The 17,415-nt window shown below is 42.8% G+C and overlaps 1 protein-coding gene and 1 non-coding gene across 3 annotated transcripts in view; both read left to right on the top strand.

Moving 5' to 3' along the window:
* The window catches only part of ALDH1L1 (aldehyde dehydrogenase 1 family member L1), an 88,201-nt gene that overhangs the window by 18,286 nt on the left and 52,500 nt on the right, over window positions 1–17,415 (top strand). For both annotated transcript variants that reach the window (XM_010332006.3, XM_003944131.3), the window contains exons 2-3: window positions 14,058–14,207; window positions 16,446–16,680. In XM_010332006.3, coding sequence (XP_010330308.2) covers window positions 14,081–14,207; window positions 16,446–16,680 — 362 coding nt within the window. In that variant the 5' untranslated portion in view covers window positions 14,058–14,080. The remainder of the gene's footprint in view (window positions 1–14,057; window positions 14,208–16,445; window positions 16,681–17,415) is intronic.
* Window positions 14,616–14,775, top strand: LOC120367288 (U1 spliceosomal RNA). The gene has a single exon (XR_005581700.1). It is a non-coding gene; the product is annotated as a U1 spliceosomal RNA (small nuclear RNA).

The following is a 17,415-nucleotide window of genomic DNA, read 5'->3' on the forward strand; positions in this document are numbered from 1 at the left end:
TTCCTTTTCATTCTTTTTTATTTTTTTCTTCTCTGATTGTGGATTTTCAAATACTTGGTTTTTGAGCTCGTGGCTTCTTTCCTTTTTGGTTCACTCTATTGTTGAGAGCCTCTAGTGAGTTCTTCAGTTCAGCAAATGTATTTCTGAGATCCAAGATTTCTGTTTGATTTTTTAAAATCTCTTTGTTAAATATCTTTGACAAATTTCTGAATTGCTTTTCTGTATTATCTTGGAGATCACTGAGTTTCCTTAAAATTGCTATTTTGAATTCTTGGTCAGAGAGCTCAGAAATCACCATCAGTCACTGGATTTTTGCTTTGTCCTTTTAGGGAGGTCTTGGTTCCCTGTTTGCTGTTGCTTCTTGTAGGTATATGTCTATTTCTTTTCATTGAAGGATTAATTATTTCTTCCAGTTTTCTTCGTCTGACCTGTTTTGATTCTTATTGAATATATTTGTTTAGCAAATCTTTACTGCTAGGTTGCTGTCTTTGGCTCTATGTGGCACTTTAATCCTAAGTCTGCCTCAGCTCTAGTAAATGATTAGAAAGCTGACTGTCTCAAATGGAGGAGGTCCCAGAGGGATTGTCCCAGCAGTGCAGGAAGGCTAGCTAGGGGTTTGTGCCCAGGACCTGTGAAGGATACCACCTACAGCGTGGTGCTGCTGAACAGTCACTCTGATTTGGCATCTCCTTTGGCTGAGTTATAGAGCAGAATTTCTGGGGTTGGGGATGATAGTCTCACTTGGCCCCTTTGTCTCTGCCTGTCTTCAGGGATATTTTTCCAACTCTGGCAGTCATGATGCTTCCTGTGGCCTAAGGCAAGGGCAATCTCTTGCCAAGGAACCCAAAATCATGAGAAAGCTGGTTGACCACCTTAGTATCACTTTTTCCAGTGTAGAAACTGTCAGTTGGGGAAAGATTTTCCATGCACTTGTTGCTGGTCAGTATGGGAGAAAGAGCATTGCTGTCGTGGGAATTTGATCTCTTATCACTGGCTTTACTTTTTTTTTTTTTTTTTTTTTTTTTTTACTTCTCTGTGGCCCTAGGATCTGTGATATCCTCATATTTGAGTTCTGGGTTATTGCTGGTGAAAATCTTGGCACTGTATGTTTGTTTTGGGTTTTCTGTGGGGTAGGGGAGTGAAGCCAGCTTGCTTCTGCGCTGTCATTTTTATGTGCATTATTTCAGAGTTTCCTTTTTTTTTTAGATGGTCCATGAATGACCATTTAAAAACAAATAGTCATGCATTCCTTTTAATATGTTTTAAAGTAATATGACGAGCAATGCAACCCATAATTTCAAGGTGTTTAAAATTTATTTTTAAAATATATGAATAGCATAGAATAGCTCAAAGCAGGTCAATACCTCCACTTAGAACAATTTGAAAAGTTGGATACATTTCTTTCTCTCTGTCTCTCTGTAGATAGATAGATAGATGTGTATTTATGTGCATGTGTGTGTGTGTCTGTGTGTGTGTGTGAATTTTAAGGCACCAGAAGCCTTTGGAAGTAAAACTGACAAGAGGGAGTAAAATTTCAGTGAAAGGAGATTTTTCAGAGGTGAAGTGAAACTCTTTAGCTGCCCTTTCCCTGTGGACACTCACTAATACATGTGGGAAATAGTCTGGGAATTGTGGTTTGATTCAGGCAAGTACTGCTTCTAAGGACAGAGAAACCAGCAGAAGTTTTACTGATCACACAGGAAAAAAGCGACAACATTGGAGTCTTGAAGGGCCTTACGCATATGACTATTTGTCCCTCAGGATATTTGTTGAATTCTAAGCTATAGAAGGCCAAGAATTAAACCAAAAACTTCTGAAAACAAGAATAGAAGCACCCTCTCTCTCCCAGTGCTAAGGAGACAAAGATCTGCCTGGTTCTAAATTTGAAAGCCCTGGAAGACTATGTCCTAGAAAAAGGGGCAAACTAGATGTAGACTACATTTTACTAAAATTGTAAGGAAACATCAACCAAAATCAGTCCATGACTGGGATAAGGTAATTGTCACCCTTATCCCACATTTGCATAGCAGAGGAAAGGGTGAACTTTCTCTAACAGAGTAAAATATTATCCAGAACATCTACTTTTTAAATATATAATGAATGGCAGTCAATAGAAAACTTATAAGATATCTGTGGAGACAGGAGCATATGATCAATAATGAAGAGAAAACAGACCCACAGGTAATCTAGACAGTCAAATCAGCAGACAAGGTGTTAACCAAACACAGTATGTTAAAGAAAATAGAGAAAAAAGATGGAGCATTTACCAGATATTTAAAATATATTAAAAAACCAAATGAGCACACTGCAACTGAAAAAGTGCTTTCCAAAATGAAGAACTCTGCTGGATGGGTTTCACAGCAGGCTGGATCCATCCAGAGATAGAATTTTTGAACTATCAGATGAGACAATAGAAAATAACCAAACTGCAGTTCAGAGAGAAACAAGAAGAGAAAGACATAGAACATGGCAGCTTTTTACACAGTTAAATAATTTAAAATGAATGTGACTAGAGTTTAGGAGAGGAAAGAGAATGAGACAGAAAACTTATTTGAGGAGACAACGGACACAGACTTTCCCAGACTGCTGAACTAATAAATGATATCAGGCACAGATTCATGCGGTTCAAGAAACCTCAAGCAGAATAAATGCAAAGAAAACTACACCAAAATGGGAAGCCGCCAGGTGGTGACTAGAAGCACCAGTGTGCACTACTCTTACAGAAAACCAAGAGTGGCAAGTGAGCACCAGCTCTTCAAGCAGATGGGCCAGGAGGCCACATCAGATTCAAGGAAGCAATGGCTACCCATGGAGAGCAGAGAGGAGAGAGGCAGGACAGCTGCCCACCTGGGATTGGCATGGAGCCAGGGGAGGCTCCCAAGTCACCTAGGGGAAAGGGTGAATGAGTGAGAGCCCCCAGAAACCCACACTTCTGCCATGGGCCTTTGCTAAGCTGGGCCCAGAAGATACCTTTTGGCCCCCACCTGGGGCCTCTAGGCTGACTCAAAGCTGCCTAGAGTCTGGGCAGAGCTTCTGCTAAAGGTCACATGGGGCCCCGTGGGCCTCAGATCCCTGAGCACCCAGTGCCAGTTGTTGAATTCCCACTATCAAGGGAGGCCAGATTATCTTGTGTGCACTTAAGATAGGGGCTATATCCACAGTGCTGAGGAGTGGACAGACTGCAAGTCCTGACTCTCTGCACCTTGCCAGGCAAGGTCCACTGGCCTAAGACCACAGCATAGCCACCCCACCCCTGCCTGAGCACTCTGGACACACAGTCCATTTCTCTGGACTAGAACTCTCAGAAGTACCTGACAGGCCTATTGTGATTGCCTCCACCACAATGCCCACTCCTGCTGTCCCCAGAACTGTCACAGGCCTCCTGCACACTGCAGCTTCCACATGGAAAGGCAGCCAGACTGTTTGCCCCTGCTGCTCTCCACTGGGCAGGGCCTTCTGGCCTGGGCCTCCAGCACTGCTGCCCCACTTCCACCTCATCACTTCAGTCAGTGGCAGCCCTACGTTTCTCTGGGGTAGAGCTAGAGAGTTGTCTAGAGACAACTGACAGGCTCTCTGGCATTGCTGATAGGAACAAAGAACCTGATAGCTTTTGCAGACCCACAGAATGCTACAGGCATTCTGCAGAGATGAAGCCAGGCTGTCTTCCTCATGAGCCATGAGCACCTGGCTCCCTTACCAGGCTTGCCCCTGGCTTGGGCCCACGGTATAGCTGCCCCGCCCCCAGCTGGTCATCTTGATTAGCACAACTCTTTGTTTCTCTGGGGTGGCACTCCCACAGGCAACTGACAGCTCCTCTGCTGCTGCCACTGCTATGGTACTTCCCTTGCTGCCTCTGGGCGGGGGAGTGAACAAATACCCTGAGTGCTTTCCTTGCACCTCTAACACACTGCAGCCACCTACAAAGGAGGCCAGACTGTCTTCCCCATGAGTCCTGTCCCCCCTACTCTTTACCAGGCAGGGCCCCCAGATTAGCCCCACAGTGCAGCCACCCCAGTGCCAGCTGTTTACTCCCATTGTCAATGGCTCCAACTTTCTCTGGGGTGAAGCTCCCAGAGACAATTGACAGGTATTCTGCCATTGCTGCTGCTGAGGCCCCTATCACTGCTGCCTACAAGCTGGGGAGGGAATAAAGCCTGGGCTCACCCCAGGGCTGCAGTGCTCAGCTCAGAAGTGCCAAGCCAAGATCTGCACTTGAGAAGAGAGGAGCCTACTCTCTCAGATCACTGAGAGGGTGCATGCATGAGTGAGGTGGGCTGCTGAGGGAGTGCGGCATACCTCCTTCCACAGGGCTGGCCTGGAAAAGGTGTGGCCTTCCTCCCTGCCTCACCCTCTGCCCAACGAGCCCTGCAGCCCAGAACACATAACAAAAGAAGCCTGGGCACAGTGCCAGTGCTCAGAGGACATTCACGCGGGGCCCAGGAGCACTGCAGAGCGCTCTCTAGTAGTGCTTCAGAGAAAAGCTGCAAACCTAAATACAAAGGAGCCAAACAGCTAACAGCCTATCTATGGGCCATTACTCTTAAGCGCCATCTACTAGATCATAGCCCAAACTGTAAGACCAAAAATTATTAGATAGTTATCCTGTGAAACCAGAGGCAGGAATTCACCCACAAATAAAGATCCTGTACAGAGCCTTGGCCCTCTGAAAACATCCAGATATGAAGCCAACTGACTGTATTCAAATTATGCCACAGTTAATGGAACAGTGATCTTCTCAGACAAGAAAGAACCAGCACAAGAACTCTGGCAATTTGAAAGCCAGAGTGTCCCCTTACCTCCAAAGGAGTCCACTCACTTCCCAGCAATGGTTCTTAACCAGCCAAAAATGACTGAAATAACGGGCATAGCATTCAGAATCTGGATGGAAAGTAAAGTCATCCAGATTCAGAAGAAAGTTAAAATCCAATTCAAGGAATCCAAAGAATCTGGTAAAGTGACCCAAAAGCTGAAAGACAAAATAGCCACTTTAAGAAGGAACCAAACTAAACTTCTAGAGTTAAAAATTTCACTATAAGAATTTCATAATATAATCAAAAGTATTAATAACAGATAGATCAAGCTGAGGAAAGAATCTCTGAGCTCATAGTTATTTGAATTCACTCAGTCAGACAAATGTAAAGAAAAAAGAATTTTAAACAATGAACAAAACCGCTAAGAAATAGGAGATTATGTAAACAGACACATTAACATTTCTGAGAGAGAAGGGTACAGAATGGACAACTTGGAAAATATATTTGAGGATGTAGTCCATAAAAATTTCCCTATGATTGCTAAAGAGGTTGACATGCAAATTCAAGAACTACCAGAGAACCCTGGTAAGATGCTATACAAGATTACCATCTCCAAAGCACATAGTCATCAGATTCACCAAGGTTAATGCAAAACAAAAAAATCTTCAAGGCAGCTAGATAGAAGTGTCAAATCACATACAGAGGGAACCTCATCAGACTAGCAGCAGACCTTATAGCAAAAACCTAACAACCCAGAGGGTTTGAAGGCCTATTTTCAACATCTTTAAAGAAAATAAATTCCAACAAAGAATTCCATATCCTACCAAACGAAGCCTCATAAATGAAGAAATAAAATCCTCAGATAAGCAAATATTGAGGGAATATATTTCAACTAGGCCAACTTTACATGAAGTCCTTAAAAGAGTGATAAATATGGAAGTGAAAGAGTAATACCTTGTACCACAACACACACTTAAGCACCTAGCCTAGGGCACTATAAAGCAATGACACAATCAAGTCTATATAACCACCAGATAACAACATCATGACTGACATTTATGGAGCTGTAGCCCCACCCAAATCTCATGTCAAATTATAATCAGCATGTTGGAGGTGAGGCCTAATGGGAGATGACTGGATTATGGGGGCAGAGTTCTCACAAATGGTTGAGCACCATCCTCTTAGTACTCTTCTAGTAATAGTGAATTATGAGATATAGTTGTTTTAAAAGTGTGTAGTACCTCCCCCTCCCCTCCTTCTTGGGCATATAAGACGTGCTTGCTTCTCCTTTCACCTTCTGCCATGATTGTAAGTTTCCTGAGGCCTTTCCAGAAGCTGGGCAGATGCTGCCATGCTTCCTGTACAGACTGTGAAACTGTGAACCAATTAAACCTCTTTTCTTTATAAATTATGCAATCTCAGACATTTCTCTATAGCAATGAGAGAATAGACTAATACAATGACAGAATACAAACCTCACACATCAGTACTAACCGAGTGTAAATGAGCTAGATGCCCCACTTAAAAAGGCACAGAGTGGCAAGATGGATAAAAAGACAAGACTAAACCGTCTGCTATCTTCAAGAGATCCATCTCAAATGTAATGACACACACAGGCTGAAAGTAAGGGATGGAGTAAGATCTACCACACAAATGTAAAACAAAAAAGATCAGGAGTCACTATTCTTTTGTCAGATATAACAGATTTTAAACCAATAAAAATTAAGAAGGACAATATATAATGATGATAGGTACAATCCAACAAGAAAACTTAATTATCCTAAATATATATGCACCCCACATTGAGGCACTCAGATTCATAAAATAAGTTCCTTATAGCAAAAAGGAACCACCTTTTAATATTTTTAAAATATTTTTAATATTTTAAAATTGACCACCTGCTTGGTCATAGGCAAGTCTTAATAAATTTTAAAGAATTGAAATCGTACCAAGCACAATCTTGGACAATAAAAATTAGAAATCAATATTAAGAAGATCTCTCGGCCGGGCGCGGTGGCTCAAGCCTGTAATCCCAGCACTTTGGGAGGCCGAGGTGGGTGGATCACAAGGTCAAGAGATCGAGATCAACCTTGGTCAACAAGGTGAAACCCCATCTCTACTAAAAATACAAAAAATTAGCTGGGCATGGTGGTGCATGCCTGTAATCCCAGCTACTCAGGAGGCTGAGGCAGGACAATTGCCTGAACCCAGGAGGCGGAGGTTGCGGTGAGCCAAGATCGTGCCATTGCACTCCAGCCTGGGTAACAAGAGCAAAACTCCGTCTCAAAAAAAAAAAAAAAAAAAAAAAAAAAAAAAGAAGATCTCTCAAAACTACACAAAGTCATGAAAATTAAACAACTTGCTCTTAACTGCTGCACGAAAATTGAAATTTAGGCAGAAATAAAACAAAAATTCTTTGAAATTAATGAAACTCAGGGACACAACCTACCAGAATCTCTGAGATGCAGCTAAAGCAGTGTTAAGAGGAAAGTTCATAACACTAAAATGCCTTCATCAAGAAGATAGAAAGATCTCAAATTAACAAACTAACTTCACCTAAAGGAATTAGAAGAGAAGAAAAAACCAACCCCAAAGCCAGTCAAAGAAAAGAAGTAAAAATTAGAGAACTGAATGAAATTGAGATGCAAAAATCCATATAAAAGATCAATGAAACCAAGAGTTGGTTTTTCAAAAACAAACAAACAAACAAAAAACAAGATTGATAGACCACTAGCTACATTAAGACACACACAAAAAGGTCCAAATAAGTATAATCAGAAATGTCAAAGATGACATTACTACCAATCCACAGAAATGAGAAAAGATTCTCAGAGAATACTGTGAACAACTATATACACACAAATTAGAAAAGCTAAAGAAAATGGATAGATTCCTGGAAACACATAATCTCCCAACTCTGAACCAGGAAAACATTGAAATGCTGAGTAGACCAATATTGAGCTCTAAAACTGAATCAGTAATTTGAAAAACCTCCAACCAAAGAAGGCTCAGAGTCAGACGGATTCATATTGAATTCTACCAGACATACAACGAAGTACTGATAGCAATCCTATTGAAAGTATTCCAGAAAATTAAAAAGGAATGCATCCTATCTAACTTATTCTGTGAAGTCAGTATCAGCCTAATACTAAAGTCTGGCAGAGACATTTAAAAAACCAACAGCAACAACAACAACAAAAAACCTTCAGACCAATATCCCTGATGAACATAGACACAAAAATTCTCAACAAAATGCTAGCAAACCAAATCCAGCAGCACATCAAAAAGTTAATATACTATGCTCAAATGGGTTTTATTCTTGGGACACATGGCTTGTTTAACATGCACAAATCAATAAATGTGATTTGCCAAATAAATGGAATTAAAAGCAGAAACTACATAATCATCTCAATAGATACAGAAAAAGTTTCAGCTAAAATTCAACATCCCTTCGTGGTAAAAATCCTCAACAGATGAGGCATCAAAGGAATATACCTCAAAATAGTAAGAGTCATCTATGACAAACCCAAAGCCAACATCATACTGAACAGCCAAAAGCTGGAATCGTTCCCCTTGAAAACTGGAACAAGACAAGGATGCCCACTGTCACCACTCTTAATTCAACATAATACTGAAAGTCCTAGCCTGAGCAATCAGGCAAGAGAACTAAATAAAAGGCATCAAAATATGAAATGAAGAAGTCAAACTATCTCTCTCCACCAACAATTTGATTCTATATTTAGAAGATCTTAAAGATCCCACCAAAAGGCTACTAGACCTGATAAACTATTTCAGTAAGATTTCAGGACACAAAATAAATGTATGAAAATCAGTAGCATTGCTGTACACCAATAATGTCCAGGCTGAGGATCAAATCAAAATACACAATCCCATTTATAGTAGCCACAAAGAAAATGAAATACCTGTGAATATAGCCAATTGAGGAGGTAAAAGATATTTACAGGGAGAACTACAAAATACTATGAAAAAAAAACAAGAGATTACACAAATAAATGGAAAAACATTCCATGCTCATGAATTGGAAGACTCAATATTGTTAAAATGTCCACACTGTCTAAAACAATTTACAGATTCAATGCTATTCCTATGAAACTACCAACATTGTTCCTCACAGAATTAGAAAAACTATTCTAAAATTCACATGAAATCAATAAAAAGCCTGAATAGCGAAAGCAATCCTAAGGAAAAATGACAAAACTGGAGGCATCACATTACCTGACTTCAAACTATTTTATCAGGTCATAGTAACAAAAACACATGGTACTGGTACAGAAACAGATACAAAGATCAATGGAACAGAATAGAAGACTCTAAAAGCCACAGACTTACACCCAACCGACCTTTGACAAGGCCAACAAAAACAAGCTGCAGGGAAAGGACTCCCTACTCAGTAAATGATGCTAGGATCACTGACTGGCCATATGCAGAATGAAACTGGACTCTTTTGCCACATACAAAAATTAACTCAAGATTAATTATTAAAGGTTTAAATGTAAGACCTCAAACTAAAAATCCTAGAAGAAACCTAGGAAAAACCTTTCTTGATATGGGCTTTGGCAAAGGATTTTTGGCTAAGTCCCCAAAGGCAATTGCAACAAAAACAAAAATTGTCAAGTGAGACCTGATTAAACTAAAGAGTTTCTTTATGGCAAAAGAACTATTAATAGATTAGATGGACAATCTGTAGAATGGGAGAAAATATTTGCAAACAGTGCATCAGACAAAGGTCTAATATCCAGAATGTATAAGAATCTTAAACAAATCCACAAGCAAAAAACAAATAACTCCATTAAAAAAACAGGGCAAAGGACATGAACAGACACTTCCCAAAAAAAGATATACAATACAAGCACCCAAGACAAATTTTTAAATGTTTCTAATTATTAGAGAAATACAAATCAATATCACAATGAGATACCGTCTTACTCTGGTCAGAATGGCTATTACTAAAGTCAATAAACAACAGTGCTGGTAAGGCTATGGAGAAAAGAGAACGCCTATATACTGTTGGTGGGAATGTAAATTAGCTCAGCCACTGTGGAAGTTTCTTAAAGAAAAGTTTAGAGATTTCTCAAAGAACTTAGAACTACCATCCAACCCAGCATCCCATTACTGGGTATATACCCAAAGGAAAATAGATAATTATATGAAAAAGACTCAAGCACTTGTATGTTCATCATTGGACTATTCATAGCAGCAATGACAGGGAATCAACCTAGGTGCCCAACAATGGTGGATTGGATAAATAAAATGGGGTACATATACATCATAGAATATTATACACCATAAAAAAGAGTGAAAGCATGTTTTGCAGCAATATGGGTAGAGCTAGAGGCCATAATCCTAAGTGAATTAAGGCAGAAAAAGAAAACCAGTTACTGCATGTTCTCGCTTGTGAGTAGGAGCTCAACTTTGAGCACACATGCACATAAAATGGGAACAACAGGCACTGCAGACTGTCAAACATGGTAGGGGAATGGGTTGAAAAAACTCCACTGGGTACTGTGCTTACTACTTGGGTGCAATACACTCACATATCAAACCTGGATGTGCACCCCCTGTTTCTATAATAAAAGTTGAAAAAAAAAGATAAAGCTACACCAAAACCTGAATAGGACATTTGTTAAAGGAAGTAGTTGACACGTCGATATTCTTTTCTTATCTTTTCTTTCTTTTCTATTCTCTTTTCTTTTTTTCTCTTTCATTCCACCCTTACACACCTTGCCTTTTTTTTTTTTTTTTTTTTTTTTTTGAGATACTATCTCACTCTGTCACCCAGGCTGGAGTGCAGTGGTAGGATCTTGGCTTACTCCAGCCTCAAACTCCCAGACTCAAGTCATTCTCCTGCCTCAGCCTCCAGAGTATCTGGGACTACAGGCATACACCACCATGCCCAGCTAATTTGTTTGTATTTTTTGTAGAGATGGGGTCTCACTATGTTGCTAAGGCTGGTCTTGAGCTCTTGGCCTCTAGCAGTCTGCCCACCTCAGCCTCCCAAAGTGCTGGGGTTGCAGTGGTGAGCCACTGGGACTGGTTCACATCAACATTTCTTACAAGCATAGATTAAAAAAAACAAATAAAGGCTGGGCACTGTGGCTCACGCCTGTAATCCCAGCACTTTGGGAGGCCGAGGCAGGTGGATCACCTGAGGTCAGGAGTTCAAGACCAGCTGGGCAACATGGTGAAATTCCATCTCTACTAAAAATAGAAAAATTATCTGTGGACGGTGGTGCCTGCCTGTAATCCCAGCTACTTGAAAGGCTGAGGCAGGAAAAGCACTTGAGCCCTGGAGGTGGAGGTTGCAATGAGCCAAGATTGCACCATTGATTACAGCCTGGGCAACAGAGCAAGACTCTGTCTCAAAAAAATAATAGTAATAATAATACCCCCCCCAAAAAAAAAACAAATACTACTCCTTGTCATAATTGGCAGCCAGAAATATATTAATAAGATAACTTTCATAATATGCTAGTCTATCTACCAAAATTCCCCAAAGATAACCAATGGTTAAATATTGAATGGTTTCTTCCCAAGGTCACAGGAATGAGACAGGATCTACTGTCACCATCTGCATTCAACATTGTAGTGAATAAATTGGCAAGTGCAAAAAGGAAGTAAATGAAATGAGAAACTTCAGGATTGGAAAGAGAGAAATAAAACAATATCATAACATGATTGTATACTTAGGAAACCACAAGAATCTACACTATATGAAAATTTATATGTGAATCAGTTAAGGTCCTGATTAATACAACATCAATGTACAAAATCAATTATATTTCTATCTGCTAACAATAAAAAAGACAAACCAATTTTTAAAATGGGTCAAAGAACTCGAGTAAACATTTCTCCAAAGAAGGTATACAAACGAACAAAAAACACGTGAAAAGATGTTCAACATCCTGATTCAATAGAAGAATACAAATCAAAACCACAATGAAATACCACTTCACAACTACTAGGTAGGTCAACTACAATAAAGCTTTATGTTATGTACCTTCACTACTACAACGACAACAACGAAAACATTTTAAAGCTATACTAAATGCAAATTTAGACAAACTGACCAAAGATTCAAAGATAGACATATACATGTATGCTCCTTTTCAATGAAGAAGCGTCTTTTCAGTAACTAGTGCTGGGTTAATTTTATATACATATGGGAAAAAAAATTCTGGACTTCTCCCTCACATTGTATGCAAAAACCAATTCCAGAGGGATTGCACATCTTATGTAAAAGGCAAAACAATAAAGATCTTTTTTTTTTTTTTTTGAGACGGAGTTTCACTCTTGTTACCCAGGCCGGAGTGCAATGGCGTGATCTCAGCTCACTGCAACCTCCGCCTCCTGGGTTCAAGCAGTTCTCCTGCCTCAGCCTCCTGAGTAGCTGGGATTACAGGCACGCGCACCATGCCCAGCTAATTTTTTGTATTTTTAGTAGAGATGGGGTTTCACCATGTTGACCAGGCTAGTCTCGATCTCTTGACCTCGTGATCCACCCACCTCGGCCTCCCAAAGTGCTGGGATTACAGGCGTGAGCCACCGAGCCCGGCCAACAATAAAGATCTTGAACGACAAGGACAACATCTTCATGAACTTGGAGTAGGCAAGGATTTTTAAAATACCACTAACCGTAAAGGAAATGTTTGATAAAATGTACCGTGTTAAATTTAAGAACATCTGTTCATGAAAAGACATTATATGAGGATGAGAAAAGGAAGCCATAGAATTAGGGAAGATATTTTCCTTACGCATATCTGACAAAGAACTCACAGTCTAGATGATTTAAAAACAAAACAGAACAGGAACAAACTCCCTTTCAATAAGAATAAAACCACCCAATGGAAAAAATAGACAACAGATTTGAAGAGACGATTCCCACAAAAGGATATCCAAACGGCCAAGAAACATAGGAAAAGGTACTTGACTTCATTGGTCGCCAGGGAATTGCAAATTAAACCCCAATGATGCAGCTGAATTTCATTATAGAAAAAGAGCTAAAATAAACACACAAGCCAAGGTAGAGAGCACATGGAAGCAGAAACTGGTACAACCACTTTGGAAATCTGGCAGGATCTGTTAAAGCCGAAAATTTTCACACCTATAACCCAGGAATTCCACCCTAAATACATACCTGATGGAGATGTGTACATATGTACCATGAAGATGGTGTGCAAAAATCTTCGTAGCATCCTATTTGTAATACCTTCAAACTGGTAACTAGTCAAATTCCCTTAACAGTAGAGTGAGTAAATGAACTTCAGGACATCCACATAACAAAATACTCTGCAGCAATGAGAATAAACTCTGTACAACTACATGGAACCACAAAGATAATGTTGAGGGAGAAAATTTGCAAAACACTGTATTATTCCATTTATGTAAGATGAATACATATAAAGAGGATGTGTGTGTATATATATATATACACACATGTATATGTATATATGATGACAGTGATGTGTTTGGTTTGTGAAACTCATTGAGCTACATATCTATGATTTGTGCACTTCCTGTACGTATGAAGTATACTCTGCTTTTATAAAAATTTCCTTAAAAATTCTTATTTTGGTAAATGGACAATTTAAAGAAATGTATTAAGTAAATAATAGTTTAGGTTTTACAAATATTCGTGAGGTGAATGAATGACCGATATCTCTAGAGAATGTGCACAATTAGCTAGGCTTCATCCCTCACATCTTCCTTAGTGGAACCCATTCCACTTTCCACCACTTCATCCCCAGGCCTGCCCGCCCAGGCCCCTTTTCTGTTGCAGCTCAGTTGGACAGCCCCTTCAGCGGGGGCTCCCCTTGCTCCTTTTGTGGCTCCTGGCTCAGAGGAATAAGCCTAATCTCTAGGCTGAAAGCCATTTAAGGGATGTGGCATCTTTCTCATGAACAAGTGTGACTTGACCAAGGCCATAGAACTGGTTAATTCAGAAATATGCTCAAATACATCTCAAACATCTTGACAACCAGCATTCTGTTCCAGTTTGGAAGGTTTCAAAAGGGAATCCCCTAATTCTGCAATCCATATCCAGCTCACCCACTGTGGCTGGCATTGAATATTGAATATTCTGGCATTAGCGATCCTTTGGGTCATATGTACGTCTTTCCCCGGTCCCTCTTACAGTACAGTCTCCCCTCAGTGTCCTGCCTCCTACAGAGTCACAGAGGAGATTGGGGTAGAGCAGACCAGGTGCCATCAGCTGCCCTGGCTTGAACCAGGGTTGGCTTCTCTGAGACCAGCGATCTCTGCCTAGTTGCTGCCTTATTCTTTCCCCAGGTCCTTCCAACCATCCTACTGCCATGAAGATTGCGGTGATTGGGCAGAGCCTGTTTGGCCAGGAAGTTTACTGTCACCTGAGGAAGGAGGGCCATGAAGTGGTGGGTGTGTTCACTGTTCCAGACAAGGATGGGAAGGCTGACCCACTGGGTGAGTGAGACGCCTGCAACAGGGAAGCCAATGGAGGGTGGCTGGCTTGCCGAGGCAGAGGGGAAGCAGTGGGTGGGAGGCTGAGAGCCAAAGTCTTTGGGGCCTCTGCTCTGGCTGGGAGGCAGCCATAAGCGGTCTACCTTGAATCCTGCTCCAGTGCCAGCTGGCTGCTGGGCTTTGCTGGAATACAGTGGTGATCCCCTCCCCACCTGATTATGGGGTGGCATTAGTGTCCTGGAGAAGGGCTGTAGAGAAGCCCTGCCTGGTCCCAGGTCCCACACAGAGCTTCTCTGACCCAGCATCCATGCTTGGGAAGGGCTCCATGTTCTGAACTGGGGGTCCATGTTCTGAAAGGTGGGCATGCACGGCATCACCATTGCTGGGGCTGCTGTCAAAACACACAGTGCTCTACTCACCTGGCAGGGAGAGACCCAATCGCGAAGGTGGTTTTCCCAGGGCGAGGCTTCTTCATTGTACTCTGGATGTGCTGACCCCTGCGATTTCCCCAAATATGGGAAACTCGACTGCATAATTTGTAGTAATGGGCAACTGCATTTGCACTCTCCCCTAGCATTTTAATTTTTTAAAAGAAAAGAAAAAAACCATACAGAGTACTGAGCCCACCCTGGGAGTTTCTGATTCACAATGAGGTGCAGTCTGAAATTTGTATTCTCTGACAAGTACCTGGGGGTTACTGGCGTCTCTGGTACAAGGAGGAGCACAGTTTGAGAATCACAGGTCTGGGCCACTGCCTAAGAGCTGGGAACCTCAGTAGGCAGCATGCAGGGGCCTCTGCTTGGATGGACAGACCCTCTAGGAACACTGACTGGTCCTTCTCAGGCCTGATGGAGATAGGCTGTGGGGCAGGGCTTAAGGATAGAAGGCCAGGATTAGGAAAGGGGGCTTGTAGGCCTGGCCAGGCACAGAAGTGTGGTTTGTTAAGGAATAGCCAGCCTCCCTTAATGGAGAAGCTGCAGCCTGACCCTAGAATCAGCTCCAGCATCCACCACCCTATGCCAGCCAGGCTTCAGTCTTGGATATGACCACAAGTGAACCATGACACATCCTGACCCCACCACAGCCTGGGTCCTACACCCAGCCACTAAGTGACCACTCACCCCAGCTGCTGACCCTGGACTGAGAGCAAGCCTGGCTGGGTCTCCTACTTGACCTTGATCTCAGATGGCCTGCAGCAATATTTCATTGGTCTCTGTGAGACAGCTTTTGCAAGCGCAGTCCAATTTGCTGACATCACATTCCACCCTCCCTCAAAACCACCAGACACCAGGACAGAGTGACAGAGGAGGAGGCTAGAGAGGAGGGCCAGTCTAGTCAGGGGCCAAACAATACACCAGAGGCTCTAACAGATAACTGAATACAAGGAAGTGTTCCTTGGGTATTGAAGAATGGAAGGCAGAGAGCCTGAAGTTATTGGGGACGGTGACTGCAGGAAGCAGCTGCCCACTCTAAGGCTGAGATAAAGGAGGAAGCTTTTAACTACAAAAACTTGGAAGCTTGGGCCTGTAATCCAGGCCTTTGAGGAGGGTGTGCTGGTGACTGGGCAGGAGGAGGATCCCCTGCAGGCTGTACTTGGGCCTCTGGAGTGTGTGTGTGTGTGTATGTGAGCGTGCGTGCGTGCATGTGCGCATGTGTACATTTTGAGGCTAGTTCTGCAGATGATGGAAAAACTGATTTAGCCATTGCTCTGGGAAGGAACGACTGTGGCTGGGATGAAGAAGCTGGGCTGGGGGAGGCTCATAGGACAGGAACCCACTAGACAAAAAAGGAGTGAGGATGCCCGTGTCGCCTTTCTTCCCCATCTTCCTTCCTCAGGAAACAGCTGGCAAAGCAGAAATGCCATCTTCAGGGGGCCAGTCCCCATCAAAGAGAGAATAGTAGAGGGGCCAGGAGACAGGAGATCAATGATGGGGATGGCAAGGCCTCAGGAGAGGAGCGAGGGCAGGGGTCAGCCATCTGGGGTCTGGAAGAGGGAGACTCAGAGGTGACACTCAGAGGTCCTGGGGTTCAGCAGAAGTCAGAGTGCAGCCAAGGCAGCCCCCAGAGCCTCATGCTTGGCCAATGCATCCCGTCTGTGTTGCCTGATGGAGCCTGGCTGGGGTGGGGGTGAGAGGGCAGGCACTGAAAGAAGGCCCATTAACCACTCTGCTGGAAAGGCAGAGGTGGCCATGTGTGGGTGGGTGATAGAGAGGGGCCAGTTTCTTATCCACCGTCCCACAGGTCTGCAAGCTGAGAAGGATGGAGTGCCAGTATTCAAGTTTGCCCGGTGGCGTGCAAAAGGACAGGCTTTGCCTGATGTGGTGGCAAAATACCAGGCTTTGGGGGCCGAGCTCAATGTCCTGCCCTTCTGCAGCCAGTTCATCCCTATGGAGATCATCAATGCTCCCCAGCACGGCTCTATCATATATCACCCATCACTGCTCCCCAGGCACCGAGGGGCCTCAGCCATCAACTGGTGAGATGGGGCAAAAACACAGGGGGCCAAAAACACATATAGGACTTACATGTCCCTCCCTCAGCTCTGACTTGTTGCATTCCATTAGCCCAAAGCATTTCTAGGGCTGCAGAGTGGGTAGCACTCAGGTGCCTGTCCTGTGCTGCCAAATGTTAGCCACAGAACAGACTGTGCAAGGTTATCAATGAGAGAAGGCTCTAGAGCACTGGGAGCAGGTGTTGCTAAGCACTCTGCATTCCCGCAGTCATCCGAGAAGCTGGCACTGTCAGTGTTCCCATCCCCCAGCTGGGACAGGGAGGGCACCAGGAGGCACAGGGGCCAGGACCCATCTGAGCCGGGGGTCCTACTACCTCCACTACTGCTGCTCTAGGCAGCACAGTATGTAGAAAGAGATAAAGATGGAGGAAAGGATGGCCTCCACTAGGCAGTCTGAGATGACGGAAGTCCCAACAAGACAACAAATGGGTTGACAAGGTAGATGGGTGGTCAAAAAGAGAAGACATTTGAGTTGAGAAAAGAGAGTGGATTCGTAGTCAGACTGGTCTGTTGGGATTCATGCGCTCTGATCTTTGTTGGTGTTACTTCACTTTTCTGGGCCTTAGTTACCCTATCTGTAAACCGAGTATACCATACCTGTTATCTCTGCTGTGAAGACTCAGTTATGTAAGGCATATAGGGCTTTTAGCACAATTCCTGGCCCATGGTTGGCATCAATACATACTGTTTTCCTTCTTC

The sequence above is a fragment of the Saimiri boliviensis genome, chromosome 8 (genome assembly GCF_048565385.1).
Source record: "Saimiri boliviensis isolate mSaiBol1 chromosome 8, mSaiBol1.pri, whole genome shotgun sequence".
In the NCBI taxonomy this organism is placed as follows: Eukaryota; Metazoa; Chordata; class Mammalia; order Primates; family Cebidae; genus Saimiri; species Saimiri boliviensis.